The sequence below is a fragment of the Notamacropus eugenii genome, chromosome 3 (genome assembly GCF_028372415.1).
Source record: "Notamacropus eugenii isolate mMacEug1 chromosome 3, mMacEug1.pri_v2, whole genome shotgun sequence".
Lineage (NCBI taxonomy): Eukaryota > Metazoa > Chordata > Mammalia > Diprotodontia > Macropodidae > Notamacropus > Notamacropus eugenii.
In genome coordinates this window covers 110,362,219-110,376,696 of record NC_092874.1, presented here as the reverse complement: position 1 = coordinate 110,376,696, position 14,478 = coordinate 110,362,219, and the positions used below count along the sequence as shown (strand labels likewise).

At 37.4% G+C, this 14,478-nt stretch overlaps 1 protein-coding gene across 7 annotated transcripts in view; it reads right to left on the bottom strand.

Moving 5' to 3' along the window:
- Nucleotides 1-5,647: 5,647 nt before the first annotated feature.
- Nucleotides 5,648-14,478, bottom strand: part of KIAA1549 (KIAA1549 ortholog) — a 161,715-nt gene continuing 152,884 nt past the window's right edge. For 3 of the 7 annotated variants that reach the window (XM_072652595.1, XM_072652597.1, XM_072652594.1), the window contains 2 exons: nt 13,918-14,066; nt 5,648-7,728 (listed from right to left, as the gene is read on the bottom strand). In XM_072652595.1, coding sequence (XP_072508696.1) covers nt 7,474-7,728; nt 13,918-14,066 — 404 coding nt within the window. In that variant the 3' untranslated portion in view covers nt 5,648-7,473. Of the gene's footprint in view, nt 7,729-8,143; nt 8,195-12,371; nt 12,454-13,917; nt 14,067-14,478 lie in introns of all 7 variants that reach the window. The other 4 variants (XM_072652599.1, XM_072652598.1, XM_072652596.1 and 1 more) reach the window with 4 other exon arrangements.

Below are 14,478 nucleotides of genomic sequence, written 5' to 3'. Positions count from 1 at the left end.
CTGTGACACCTCCTTGAGATGAGAGACTTTTTTCTTTTCTTTTTGTCTTTCTCCCCCTTTTCTTTTATCCCCAATACTTAGTACGCAGTTGACCCATAATAAATGCTAGGTGGCTGACAGCCAACTAATCACCACCATACTTAACAAAAAAGAGAAATTAAACCAGGGCAAAGAAAATCAAGAAAAAATATAAATTTGACACCAATTCTTAGCATTTATTGACACTTCCATTTAAACTGCTAGGAAAGCTGTATAAATTGTAAACATGGAAACCAAATACTTGCATAAATTATTAAAAAAAAACTACAGCAATGAGAAAACTGCAGCTACACAACGATAAAAACATAAATGACTAACAGGAGGGAAAAGTTCAATTTCTCCACCATGTATGCATAACTGAGACTTAAAAGCCTGTTCCCTAGAAAAGGCAGGAAAATCATGGTGTCTACTTCAAGTTGCAGTGTGGATGTTAGGCTTTCCGTGCATTTGTACACACAGACACATACACACACATTTACATAAACAGTTATAACCTAAGGGTGGGGAAGTAGGGAAAATCAGGAGAAAGATCCTTGAATATCCAGGGAGAGAAATGACAAAACCCAAAACAGCTTAACTAAAAGCATTGAAAGTAGAACCATCCTTCCCACAGTACATCCTTGAGCTCATCTCCACATCGGAAAGGAAAATCACAGGGACCCTTTCTCATCACCTAAAGCAAGTCCCCAGTGGTCTGAACCGTTCATTTTAGTTGACCTTTAGCTTCTCTTGTGTTCCACAAGCCTTTAGTTAGCCACACCTGTGAGACCAAAGTGCTATCCTGGAAACCAGACTTGAATTTGACATTTCAGTTTTCCTGCCTCTTAGAGATATAAGGCAAATCCCAGTAATGCATACCAGCCATTTGGTGGGCATGAAAAATGACTGTTCTCATTGTTCTAAACTGTCTGAAAAAGTGAACAAACAGTTCCATGCGGCAATGCTGACTTATATGAGACTCCAAAATGAGGGTATTCAGCTGTCATCCCTTTTTCCTTCCACTTGCCTGTGCTTAGGTAAAGGTGCCAAAGACTGATGGAAAGACTCCAAAACCAGGCAAACCAGGAGAGATGGAAAAGCAGAGTCCGAGTAAATCCCAAGTTGGATTATCCTCCTCCTGAAAAATCCTTGAGCTGGTTGAATGTGCATCACATTAAGACAATTGGTTTTTCCATTGTTCTAACCAAGACATGCTCATTCCCAAAGCTGCTGCATTTAGGGTTTAATCCCATTTCCTGCAGAGTATACTGTCATGTGAACTTGTGATATGGTACACATTAGCAGATGTAAACACAGATTCAGGATTTTCCTGTAGGATTTAGCAAGGAGTGCATGAGTCTTTGTTTAAACATCACCTTCCCCACCCAACCTCCCCAAAAGATCACTTTCAAAACCATAAAGGAGAAAATAAACAGTATATTCCTCTTGAACTAATGATATTTTAAGTACTGATTGGAAAGTTCTTTATCAATTCCAGGTGTAGGTACTGGACAACTTGGCATATGGAACCTTCTCACCTTTACAACTATTCTTTAACATTAGTTGAAATTTTAAAAGCACACTTCAATTAACCATTTGGGGTTTAAAATTATGAAATTCAGTGGGATTTTTTTGGAATTAGGAAATATTTGTCTACACTGAAAATCTGCAGGAAAAGATGACCTCTGAAGTCCCTCCGCACTCTAAATCTATGATGCAGTATGATAGCTGATTTGTCTTTCTTCGGACAAATGTGAACAAAAGAATGGTCTTTCAGAAGTGCCGTGAAGGTAAGCAACGAAAAAGGGTAAAACCTTTAAGTAAACTAACGTCAATGCTTCAGTCGAGCTGGAGTATCCTTAAACAAATCCCAGTGAAGCTTCTAACAAGCCTAGACACCCCAGTCGGAGCCAGTACGGCTGCTGGGAGGTAAGGACTCCCATGAGGTGAGGTTAATTTCTTTGCTCTTTGACATTTAATGAGTAACTTGTAAATTTGCAAATGCAAATTGGCATGAAAGTTAATAGCGTGATGATCCCTGGAGCAACCACTCAAGTGGCTCTGCAACTTATCTGTAAATGGGAAACTGGAAAGCTTTTTTAAAAAAAACAAAACAGAATTAATTTTACTCAGACTGGTTTCAGATTGGAAGCTCCATAATCTGTGCTGTGCACCATTTGTCTCACACAGATGGACAGATATGAGTGGGCAGGGAAGCCTCCCCCTCTGCTTTTCAGTACCACATGCACTAAAATCAAAACACACAGTGAGTTTCAATATAAATTCAACAGAACAAAACAAAGAAGGCTTTCGGTACTTTTACCATAGATGAACATTCAGAAAGCACGTTCCCTTCTCTTTGCGGCCCCCATAGTCATTTATGCACTCAATTTACATGTTAGGCTTTTTTTCCCCTTCATGACTGAATTCTTAGGTAACTTATTGACTGTAGAAAGCAAAGGTTGTTATTTTCCTTCTGTAACACTTATCCTATTTTTACTTTTCCATCACCTTGGATCAACCTACCATATCATTGACCTCTAAACAATAAACCTGAGTTATATTCACCTTATCTTTATGCCTTACACATACCCTGTTGTCAATTCCTGTTGCTTTTGCCTTCAAACCATTTCAAGAATCTGACTCCTGTCTTTATAGATCTGTAGTCACAACATTGGTTGCATCTGGGATTATTTCTTGGGTGGAATACTACAAACTTTATCTAAAAGAAGGTCTTTAGGGTCTCCTCTCTCCTATTGATCCTTAATATTGTTGTTCATCTTCTCTTTTTCTATCACTCTGAAAGTCACCTTTCTCCTCAGAGATCTTTCATGTTTTTCCCCACTCTATTTTGGGACCAAGTTACTCAACCTGTATCAAAACCTAGTCTCACTTCACTTCATTTCTGGCAATCTCATGATTTACTTTATTCACTCCCTGCATTAATTTGCTAACCCATTCCTGCCATCTTGTAAATTGCTTATGAAATTTCTCTTCTGTGATGGCTTCTGTTTCTAACTACAGGGATACACTGTCTTCTCCTATGGACCAAACTAGATAAGTCAGTATCTTAGACTTCTCATTAATGATTGACTAATAATGTGCACTTCATCCTTTTTGTAACTGATTTTGATGTGCCACTTAATGCTTATGTTTTAACAAGGCTTATTTAGTTGTTTTCCTCATCTTTTGATCTGCCATGTCAGCATGGTCTGTATCCAGTGTGGAGAGATGCTTAACATATATGTTTTCATGTGGAAGAGGGCAAATGAAGTGATGTTAAAGCATAGTAAGAGAGAAAGAGAAAATGATCAAATATACTTGAACTTATAATCAAGTGAGTTCATTCACTTATAGATCAATGTTCACCTCATTATCCATTCCTGTACATTTTGATATTTGAATAACACTTCATACTTTTTCAGAGCCCTTTTAGTTTATAAGCTGTATTTGATTAATGGAAATATTGAGGTTCAGAGATCAGAAGTGACTTGCCTACAGCACACACTGTGAGTTGATACAGCTAGGACCAGAGCCAGATGTCTTGACGTCTATTGCAATGCTGAGTATCTGGGGAGAGAGAGGGGCAATCGTTTCCCCAATAAACCTTCCTCCCAAATTTTCCTCCCAATTGACAATTTGGATCACCAGTATTGTATTATCACTGTGTTATTATTGTATTATCACTGATAATACAATCTGATATTTTAAAATATTAAACAGAAATTGGAGCATCTTGTTTACTTCAATTTTACAACCAGCAAAGGGGAAAATAGGATCTCAAAGCCCCCAATATGTATCAACATACAGTGCCTTTCGTGAAAGCCACAAGTGAGCAAGAGTCAGAGATAGCTCTGTGCCTACCAATGTCTTTGCTTTAATTTTGGTGACACACAAGAGGCTCTGTTGCTGGAGGGTTTTTAGCAGAAATGAATGCAAGCTGGTTCCATATTAGAGTAAGCGGGAAACTACAAAAGGTAACTGTTTATCTGGCTGGCTTATTGTATCAGATGACAAACAGACAAATATTTTCTTTGGTCTTGAATTTTAAAAAAGGTTCAAAAATGGATGCAGAGAGGGAATATCATTTTGACAAAAATGAAGGCCATTCAAATTGCTATGCTGCATTTCTTTAAAATGGAAGCCATGTACAGGAGAGACATATGTCTGGAGGACAAGGAGGATGGTGAAGAACTTCAGGGTCATGCCATTTGAGGGTGAGCTGAAGGAACCAGGGATGTTTAGGGTTATTCTCAAGGATGTGAGATGTCATGAAAAGAGAGGGTTTAGACTTGTATTATTTGGCCCCAAAGGGTAGAACTATAAGCAAATTGCAAAAGATTAATTTTGGCTTCATGTAATGAAAACTTTCTAACAATTAGAGCTATCCACAAGGAAAATGGGTTGCTTTGGGAGGTGGTGGGTTTCCCCTTCGCTGAAGGGCTTCATGTAGAAGCTGGATATAGAAGAGATCTTGCCAGGTGTGGACTGGACCAACGGTCACTGAAGTTTCTTCCAAGTCTGAGATACTCTGATTGATTTTTTTCTGTTGTTTGTTCAGATGAGCAAATGCACGCACTACAAAAGATAGCTGGGAGAAGAGGGAAGCCTACATGTATCCCTTCTGCTGTCACCACATTGCAATACTCTTAATAAAATTCAACAATAAATGCTACAAAACAAATTCTGCTGCTAATGAATTTTCTTTCCCAAGAAGCAATTGTTTCTAAGCTGCTTACACCTTCTGGTTTCCATCAAGGACCTATGACCCTTCAACTCTACTCACTCCTTTTGAATTCAAATGCTTCAATCAAGCCACCTTAATTTTAAAAGTAATTTGAAATGATTACTAGACCATTTAGAATTCTCACTTAGAAATTCCTGAAGGCCCAGGGTAACAGGTAAACTTTATTTTAAGGGACAATCCCCACTAGCTAAAAACCACACTTTCTAATGACAAGGTTAAGCAAGACTTAGAGTAAGCAGAGAAACCTCTTTCCCATCTTTTTCACAGTAAGTGACAATAAGCTGGGAAGCATCACAGAATTGAGAGATGTAAGGAATCTTTAAGATCATCTAAGGTTTCTTAATCTTTTTTTGTGACATGGACCTCTGGCAAAGTTTATCAGCACTTTCTCAGAATGATGTTTGTAAATAATTGAAGGAAATGCTCAATTTTAGGTAGTGAAAATAAAGATGTAATTTTTTTTCCCATCCAGATTCATGGACCCTCTGAAATCTAGACATAGACCCTTGGGAATAAGGGAAGGAGGAGGGAATAAGTATTTATTAAGCACCTACTATGTGCTAGGTGGGTACTGTGCTAAGCACTTTACAAATATTATCTCATTTGTTTCTCAAACCAACCCTGGGAGGTAGGTACTTTTATAATCTCCATTTTACAAATGAGGGAACTGAGGCAAACAGAGGTTAAGTGACTTGCCTGGAGTCACATAGCTAGCAAATGTCTGACACTGGATTTGAACTCAGATCTTCCTCACTCAAGGCACTGTGCTACCTAAGTGGCAACACATGAATCTCACATTAAGAACCCCTGATCTAGTCTGACCCCTTTATTTTACAGTTGAGAGAAATGAAATGTGATTAATTCACAAAAGAAAAAGTAAGCTTCTAATGAGAACTTATTTTTATTGTTTTTGGTGTTCTTAGAAACTGACTTGAATTTTTAATTTTCAAAATCTGCCTTACACATAGTAGGTACATTAATAAAACCTTGTTGAATTCAATCTATAACTCTGTTCCTTTGTCTGTACGGTCAAACATCTAAGTAGGCCATAGAGGACACCATCTTTTGTTTTTCCAATTTGCTGTGGCCAACTGGAAGAATGTGTGCTATTGCAGCAAGTTACCTGATGGTCCTAACATTATGTGCCTTTAAAAAACAGGGATGTTTGGGCCATAAATTCCTCATCCTTAGGTTCAAGTATCAGCCCCAAGCTGTACAGGAAATTTTTCCATTTTTCCCTGACCAAAACAACGCACAAAGGAGTCAGGAAATAGGTCAAATTTTCTGGGTCCCAAGGAGGTTTTTTTCTTTGTCCAATTCACTACAGAGAAGCCAGGCTGACTTTGGGTCATTTTCCTAGCTCTGTCATGCTAGAAACATGATTTCTAGCAAGGTACCCATTTCAACAAAATGATATTTAAGAAAATCTAAAAAACAAAAACCAACCACAACAATTTGGGATGTCCTGGGTTTCACTGTATCTCAAACAAAACAAAGCTTTACTTAGGTGGAATCATAGGATTTAGAGTTAGAAAGCATAGTAGAGGTCACAAATGGTCCAAGCCCTTATGGTAAAGAGGAAGAAATGAGGCCAGGAGACATGTGAAGTGACTTGTTCTGGTTCACAAAAAAAAGAGTGATCCCTGACAAAGGAGGGATTGGAACCCAGGGCCTCTGACTCCCAATCTTAAGAATCTGTGAACTCTAAATCAATGGTGAGATGTAGGACAACAGTGAGGTGCCAAATGAGTAAAATGCTTCACTATATAGAAATGAATTTTACAATGAATGCAATTAACATGGGGTTCTACCAATAACTGAAAACACCTGATTTAGAAGAAAAAATGAAGTACATATAAATACGAATTTAAATCTAGTCCATGACAAGATTTTCACTAACCAAATAAATAGTAACCTTTTTTTTTTAAAGGGAGGTTTTCCTTTCCTACAGAGAATGAGTCTTTCAATACATCCTTGCAATAAATGGCCATGATTTCATTTCACAGAAAGGTCAAGGAACACTTAGAGCAGCAGCACCAGAAGACAAGAAGGAGGCATGCAGAGGACAGGTTTGTTTGGAATCATCCGGCACTTAAGAGCTTCCGCATTTTGGTTTCTTACTAGTCATTCACTTTTTTCCTCTCTTCTCTGGACAGTCCTATTATGCTTATCATTAGTACTACTATTACAATGAGTTTCTATGGAGAAGGGGAAAAAAAATCAAGTTTTTAACCAAATGTCCTTGAATTCTTTTTTCCCCCCGAAAACAAAGCAGCAACTTGATCATACTTATCTGAACTACAAAGCCTTATAATGAAAAAATGCTTGATTCCTTTAATCCCTTAATTAGTCTACAGATTTCAATCATTTTTCCTTAAATAGTCTAATTTGGGAATTTTATCATCTTGGTTTGTTGTTGTTTTTGGTGGAGTGTTGCTTTTGACCTAAAACGTAGCAGTTGGCTGAATCCAAGCGGTCATAAAATGGCCAACACATTAAACAGGTTTACAAACTGTAAAGTGGTAACTTGTGGCATCTTCTGTCTTTAAAACTTGCTGTTTTCCCTCCCCCACCCCCCCAGACACACACATTGGTATCTTATCCAGTAGAAGTTCACCCCTTTTATAAAACAACAACTCAGTTGGCTTCCTTTTAGTCTTACTTCCATAGGAAGCAGATACTTGGCAAATTTGCAAGGGAAGGATGGATCAGCTATGGAAGTTCTGTACTGTGGCCTGTTTCTGGGAGAGTCGAAGGAGCTCCTCTCGAATGGCTTTGATGAGAGAAGCAGAAGAGTGCCCTGGCTGGAGGTCTTCTGTAGAACTGGTGTTGTTGTAGCACAGCCCTGGCCCTTGGAGGCTCCTGTGGGGGAGGTGAGTAGGTGGTGCAGAGGGCTCTCTACCTGAAGTCCTTGGCACCTGAAATAATGGTGAAGAATACTCTTGGTGTCCAAGCCCATGAGCCTAAAAAACACAGCAAGAATTACTGTACTTCTTGAAGAACAATGATCCCAAAACAAAACAAAACCGTTAAAGGTACAACAAATTTTCTTTCCATTAACTTTCCCCCCATTTCCCAATCTCTAACTTGGATTCAGCCAGGTCAGTTTTCATTCTTATCTTCCCCCACCCCTTTATCTGAGGCTGGTGGGAGTGGATATGGCAGCAATGGTAGCCTTCCCACCAGGGAAAGTATGAATATGTCAATGTGGGGTGATAGGAAGGCAGAATCCTTTGGGATAGGGATGGATATGCCTAGAGATGAACTGAGGAAGTAGGAAAAGTTACTTTCACAAACAATTGTGAAACATTCAAGATCTCTAATCAATGTAATGACCAATCATGATTCCAGAGGAATGACAATGAAGTATGCACCTACCCCCGCTGAAGAGAGGTGACGGATTCAAGATACAGGATGAGACCTACATTTCTGGACATAGACAATAAGGGAATGTTTTATTTGACTATACATAATTGTTATAAGGATTTTATTTTTCATTTTTTTCCAACAGGGGTGGGCAAAGAGAAAGAGAAAACAAATAATTATTAATTTTAAAATAAATTAAATATTAAAAGTTACTCTCCCTGGTTTACTTTATGTGTACATGTATGTATAAATTTTTAAGTATTACTTTAAAAAATATTTAACTTGGACCTGTAATTTTATCAGTGTAGGAAGTTTCCAAGGAGGAACTTCCCTTACCAATGTAAGACAATAATCCTTCTGAAAATACTCAAAGAGTTAGTTGCTTGGGTTGTTGAGAAGTTAAGTGACCTGTCCAAAGTCACACAGTCAGTATGTGCCAGAAATGGGACCTGAACTCCCTAATGTACTATTAACAATATTAAAGCTGATAGGAGTCAAGTAAATGCTCATGTAAATGACTTAGGCGTTGAGCAAAATGGCACAAGGGTTGAGGGGGGTTTCTTACTTAGTCTAGGAGTTGATAGGAAATAAAGCCAAACATAGAGTAGCAGAAGGGGTAACAATGATTGCATTTGAGATTAGAAAAGGAGCAAGACATGGTTGTGAGAAAAATATTGGAAACAAGCAAAAAAACCCCAAAACAACCAAAAAAAGACAGAGAGAGAGAGTTTCAAAAATCTTGCTCTTTGTAGATCATCTGTGGAAAAGAGTGATATGAGCTAAAAACAAAAATAAAACACCACAATGCATTTGCTAACATTTGTGCTTTGTAGATAAGTCAACATGTTGGTTTAACAAGAACTGGTAGTATTATTTAGACATCTGTTATAGTATCTAATTAAAACAGTTCCTTCTAGATGTGTATATATTCAAGAGGATCAAACAACAGTTTCGGTGGTTTTGCAATAAATTATTGATCTAGTATTTCAGAGAACAATAAATCTTGCCCCTGAGCTCAGAAAAAGGATGCCAATAAAAGAAAAATGCAATGCATAGGTCATGTCTACTTATGACCCACCGATCAGACGTTAAAATTTCCTTCTATTGTAATTAGAATATAGAGTTTGGAAAACTTTTAATTTTTGTGTCAAGGAATTAGAATTCCAGAGGCAATATAACTCTCTCTACCAGTGTTACTCAATACTTTCTTTAGAATTCATAGTTCCAAAGTTGCTCAGAACACTGAGATGTTAAATGATATGCCAGGGTCACACACAGTCAGTACATGTGAGATGTGGGACTGAGTTCAGGTCTTCCAGCCTTCTAGGCCAGCCCTAAAGGAATTTTTGCCCTAAGGCCCTACTAAATGGTTGACTGCCTCTCCTCGAACAATATTTCAGGAAAGTTTTAGCCATGGTTCACTTAACTCCCTCCTCCTCGTAGCTTTACCAAAATCCTTCACTTCCATTCACCCTTGGCAAAGATACTGGAGTGGTTTGCCATTTCCTTCTCCAGTTCCAATATTTTTTTTTACAGATGAGGAAACTGAGGCAAACAGGGTTAAGTGACTTCCCTGGTGTCACACAGCTAATAAATGTCTGAGGCCATATTTTAATTCTGGTCTTCCTGACTCCAGGCCCATTGCTCTATCCACTTAACCACCTGGTTGCCTTCCATGGGACAAAATCATGTTATTTATGGAATGATGTTCTTTTAATCATATATCACAAATGCAAAATTTTTTTTTAAACAAGGCAAAGTACTAAAACCTATATAGCTGACATCTGACATCTACTTTAAGACATTCTAGAGAAGAAAAAACATTCTAAAGGTAACTTTCATATCCCTGAATAAGATTTGGGATATAATCAAAGGATTTTGATTTCGAGTCAAAGGACTTCAATAATGATAACAAAATTTTAGAGAAAAAGAACTCTGAAAGACTTTAACACTCTGATCAACACACTGATAAGTCACAAGTCCAAAAGAACAAAGATGAATCACAACCTTCAACTCCTGACCAAGAGATTAGAGTAAAGAACTTAAAATGCAGAGATACGCATTTTTCAAACATGGCTAAAGTGGGAATTTGTTTTTTCCAGACTAGATAAGTACATACTGAGGAGCTGCTTTTTAAAAAATGCTCAATATGGGGTGGGAAAGGAGTGAAAGAGACAGAGCTATTTATAAAAATTCTTGTTATTTGAAAAAAAATTTAAGCATCATTTAAAAAAACAAAGTCAAAGAACCTGAATTCAAACTCTAGCTCAACTATTTACCACCAAGGCAAACTTCAACAAGCTGATCAATAGCTCTGGACCTCTTTTTCCTCATCCATAAAACAATGTTAATAAATAAAAAATAAATATAAAATTATTATATTAAAATTGACTTTAATTTAATAAAAATGCTAATCATAATATTCCTTCCAGTTCTAAATCCTTCCTTTAGTGGGACTGGAAATTATGGATATGAAATGTTGCTGATGCTGGCACATAGAATATTTTCATTGGTTTTGCTTAAGTGTTTTTTTCTTTGCTGCAAGGAAAGGCTTACTACTGGGGGAAGGGGCATATCCAGAAATGACTATAATATACAGACAAAAGGCATCAATAAAGTTTTTTTTAATGAATCTTCTGTTGCAAACATCTGAAGCATTTTGTCTGCTCAAGTGTAGAATTATGGCCCATGCAATCTGATCCCTTCATGTTACAAATGAATAAACTAAAGTCTAGAAAAACTTATGTGATATGATCAAGGTCATACACAAGGTACATTCATTGTATATTCATTTAACTGAAGTTCTCGCATAATGTCAAAGACAAATCCAAAAGGTTAAAAAATCTTTTTTCCACTTAAATTTTTTCCCTTTCACCCAGGCAGCCCCCTCAGAGACAGAAGAGAGTATTTCTTTAGAAAAATAGATGAGGGCATTTGCAGAAAGTACTTGTGTCAACATAATATATGGTCGGCCTTCACATATTGGTTAAATTTCCTCTCAAGGATGAGAAGCTACCTGCTTATGAAACCAGTGAAGAGGGTAAATATCTCAAAATTAGCTTGCTATTTGAAATGCTTCAAATGTCACTTAGTGAGGCATTGCTAGAGAGAATGTTGTTTTTTTTTTTTAAAAAAAACACTACAAATTATATATAGCCATTAATGCAGGCACATAAGATAATATATTTAAATAGTTATGATTTCAAAGATGAACTCTAGGCATTTATCATACAAATGTCACCCGAAGGTCCACTTGAACTAACTCTGGTCACGTCTTCTAACTATGAGTGTACCCCAAAGCTCTGTCCTGGTCCTTCTTTTCCATTCTCTTGACACACTCACTAGTAACCTTCATTAGCTCCCAAAGGTTCTGCCATCATTCTGTGCGAATGACTCTCAAATTTTCATATACAGCACAAGTCTCTGGCCTGAGTTCCAAGCCAACATCATCAACTGTATGTTGGACATTTCTAACTGGATAGCTGTAGGTATCTCAAACATGGTGTGTCCAAAGCAGAAATTGTGATCTTTCTTCCAAAAGCCATCTGCTTTCCTAATTTCCCTATTTCTGATAGGAGCACCACCAACTTTCTAGTCTCCTAGATCTGAAACCTTGATACCAAATCTCAACTCCTCACACTCCATTACGCCACATATCTAAGTCAGTTGCCAACTATTTTCATTTCTACCGTCACATCTCTGACATCCATCCCCTTCTTTCCTGTCATGCAACCATCACTCCAGTTTTGTCTTTCATCACCTCTTGTCTTGTCTAATGTGAAAGTTGTTATTTGATGTCCCTGCCTCAATTAAGTCTCTCCCTCTCCAATCTACTATGCCGCCAACAAACTGATTTACTGTGATGTATCAAAAGTTCAAGAGACATAGTTTCTGAGTAATTAATTGTTTTATTAATTATGTTAATGAATAATTTAAAAAAGGATAGTCACTGGGCTGTCTCTCCTTAACCAAAGACCACACACGGAACCCAGTCAATGTTTATATGCCTTTGGAAGAGAAGGTGTTCCCAACAGGTATCAATCAACTCTGATTACCCAATTAATGAGAGAATGAATATTATAATGAGAAGTGGGCTTATTCTAATGAGGGATTAGGTGATGCGACTCTGATCACTCAGTCTTGGTCAAAGAGACTTACTGCTTCCCACACCACCCAGACTTATCTGACTAAAACACAATGGGCTGGAATCTACAGTTCACCTAAACCAGAATTTCATTACCTTTTGATCAGATCTAAGTTTTCCATCTCATTATCAACCCTTCATTTCAAAGGTTGTCTGAATATCCTACAGGGGCTGATTTCTGAATGAGGAAATTGAAAAGAAGAAAAACCTTAGCCCTAATTTAATTATTAATATATCAATTATATAATAACAAATATATACAAATAATATATTGATATGTTATTATAATAATTATATTAATTATTGATACAATATAATTAATATATTAGTTATTAATATAAGAGAGAAATAATCATTTCTCTCATTTCCTGAAGTATAGATCTGATTATGCCACTTTCAATAAACTATAGATACTATTTGCTGCTTCTAGGATCAAATATATTCTCCCTCATTTAAAGTTTTTTCACAACCCATTTATTCATTTCTAGTCTTCTCACACATTACTCTCCTCCACTCCCCTATCCTCTAGCCACATTGGCCTATTTGATGTTCCTTGAACAGGACCCTCCATCTCCTTTCTCAGGGGCTTTGCAATGGCTGTCCCACATACCTGGAAGGCTTACCCTCTTCACCTCTACCTCTTAGAGCCCTTGGTTTCCTTCAAGTCTCAGCTCAAGGGCTATCTTCTGCAGGAGGTACCTCCAGCTCCCATCCCTCACCCCTGGCTGCTACTATCTCCCCATCCAAGGTTACATAATGTTACATTATGTTTGCATGCATTTTGTATAGAAAATTCTATATGTATGTGCCTTCCCCATTAATAATGATGATTAATAACAATAGCTAGCATTTACGTAGTACTATAAGGTTTTCAAAGCACTTTGCAGGTTTTTCATTTGACCATCACAGCAATCCTGTGAAGTAGGTGCCCTAGTCACACATAGTCACGTTGCAAGTGTCTCAGGCTGGATTTGAACTCAGCTCCTGCTGACTCCAAGTCTAGCTCTGTCCACTGTGGTATTAAAACCTTAAGCTCTTTGAGGGTTGGAACGATTTTGTCTTTGCCTTTGTATGGGACCTGACGTAAATGACTGACATTAACTGATCGTGATCCAACATCTGTTTCAAAGAAAACAGCACATTCTGTCAAAGGAAACAGAAATTAAAATAATTTTCCTCCCACTCTTGCCTTTATGATTTTTTAATTAAAACCTACAATTTGAACATGGTTTAAGGGGACACAAAACAAACAGACTGTTGTCACTATTGTTACTTTATCAACATTTATATTATGCTAATAATATACTTTAACATTTTTCCTCAATTTTTTAGGTATAACTTTTTCTGTTTTCTTTTACATTATTAATGGTATTACCTTTACATTAAAATGTAAATCGCTTAGATTTTATAGTTTTATTGGGATAGGTTCAATTCTATTTGTTTATTTGCTGAGAAGATTGTTTATAATAGAAAATGACTGCAGGATTTGTTTCCTTTTGAAGGAGTATGGAAGAAAATGGACAAGAGAAGGAGAAAACAAAGCAAAGACAACAAAATGACTGAGGAAAAGTGGAAAAGAGAATCCAAAGATATCTAAATGATATCAGAGGTTTTAATAAGGATTCAAACACAAACTACTCACAGCATCTCTCCTCCCAGATTCATCTTCTCCATGATAGGAGGGCCAGCCTGGCCCACTATACTGGCCTGTTCTGCTGGATGGAATCTCTACAGGCTGGGCCCCGATTCTACTGGCAATGCCCACCTGTGTGAGATGCTGCATCTGTGAACCTGAAGAACAAACACCTTTGTCAATATTGATTATCATGGCAACTCAGCAAGTCACAAGGACTTTACAAGATGTATAATACTTTCAGCCATCACTTTCTAGTTAGACCTGGAAACACCCAGGCTAAGAAGACAGACAGTGATAACTGATATTTCTGTCCTATACAAAAAAATGAATTTCTATTTAAATAAACTCCTGCTCCAGTGTCTCCTCCCTGTGGCACAGAGGTGACCCTGAACCTCCAAAGCTTATGCTTATAGATAACATGCTCTTGGAAGGCCCTACCAATCTGAGAATTAATTAAATCCAATTAAATTAAATCCAATTAAATTTGGATGTTCAGCACCAGAGGGCTGGCTATAGCAACTCCAAAAGACTTGCTACTAAGTCATAGAAAAGGTGCAATCTGCATTG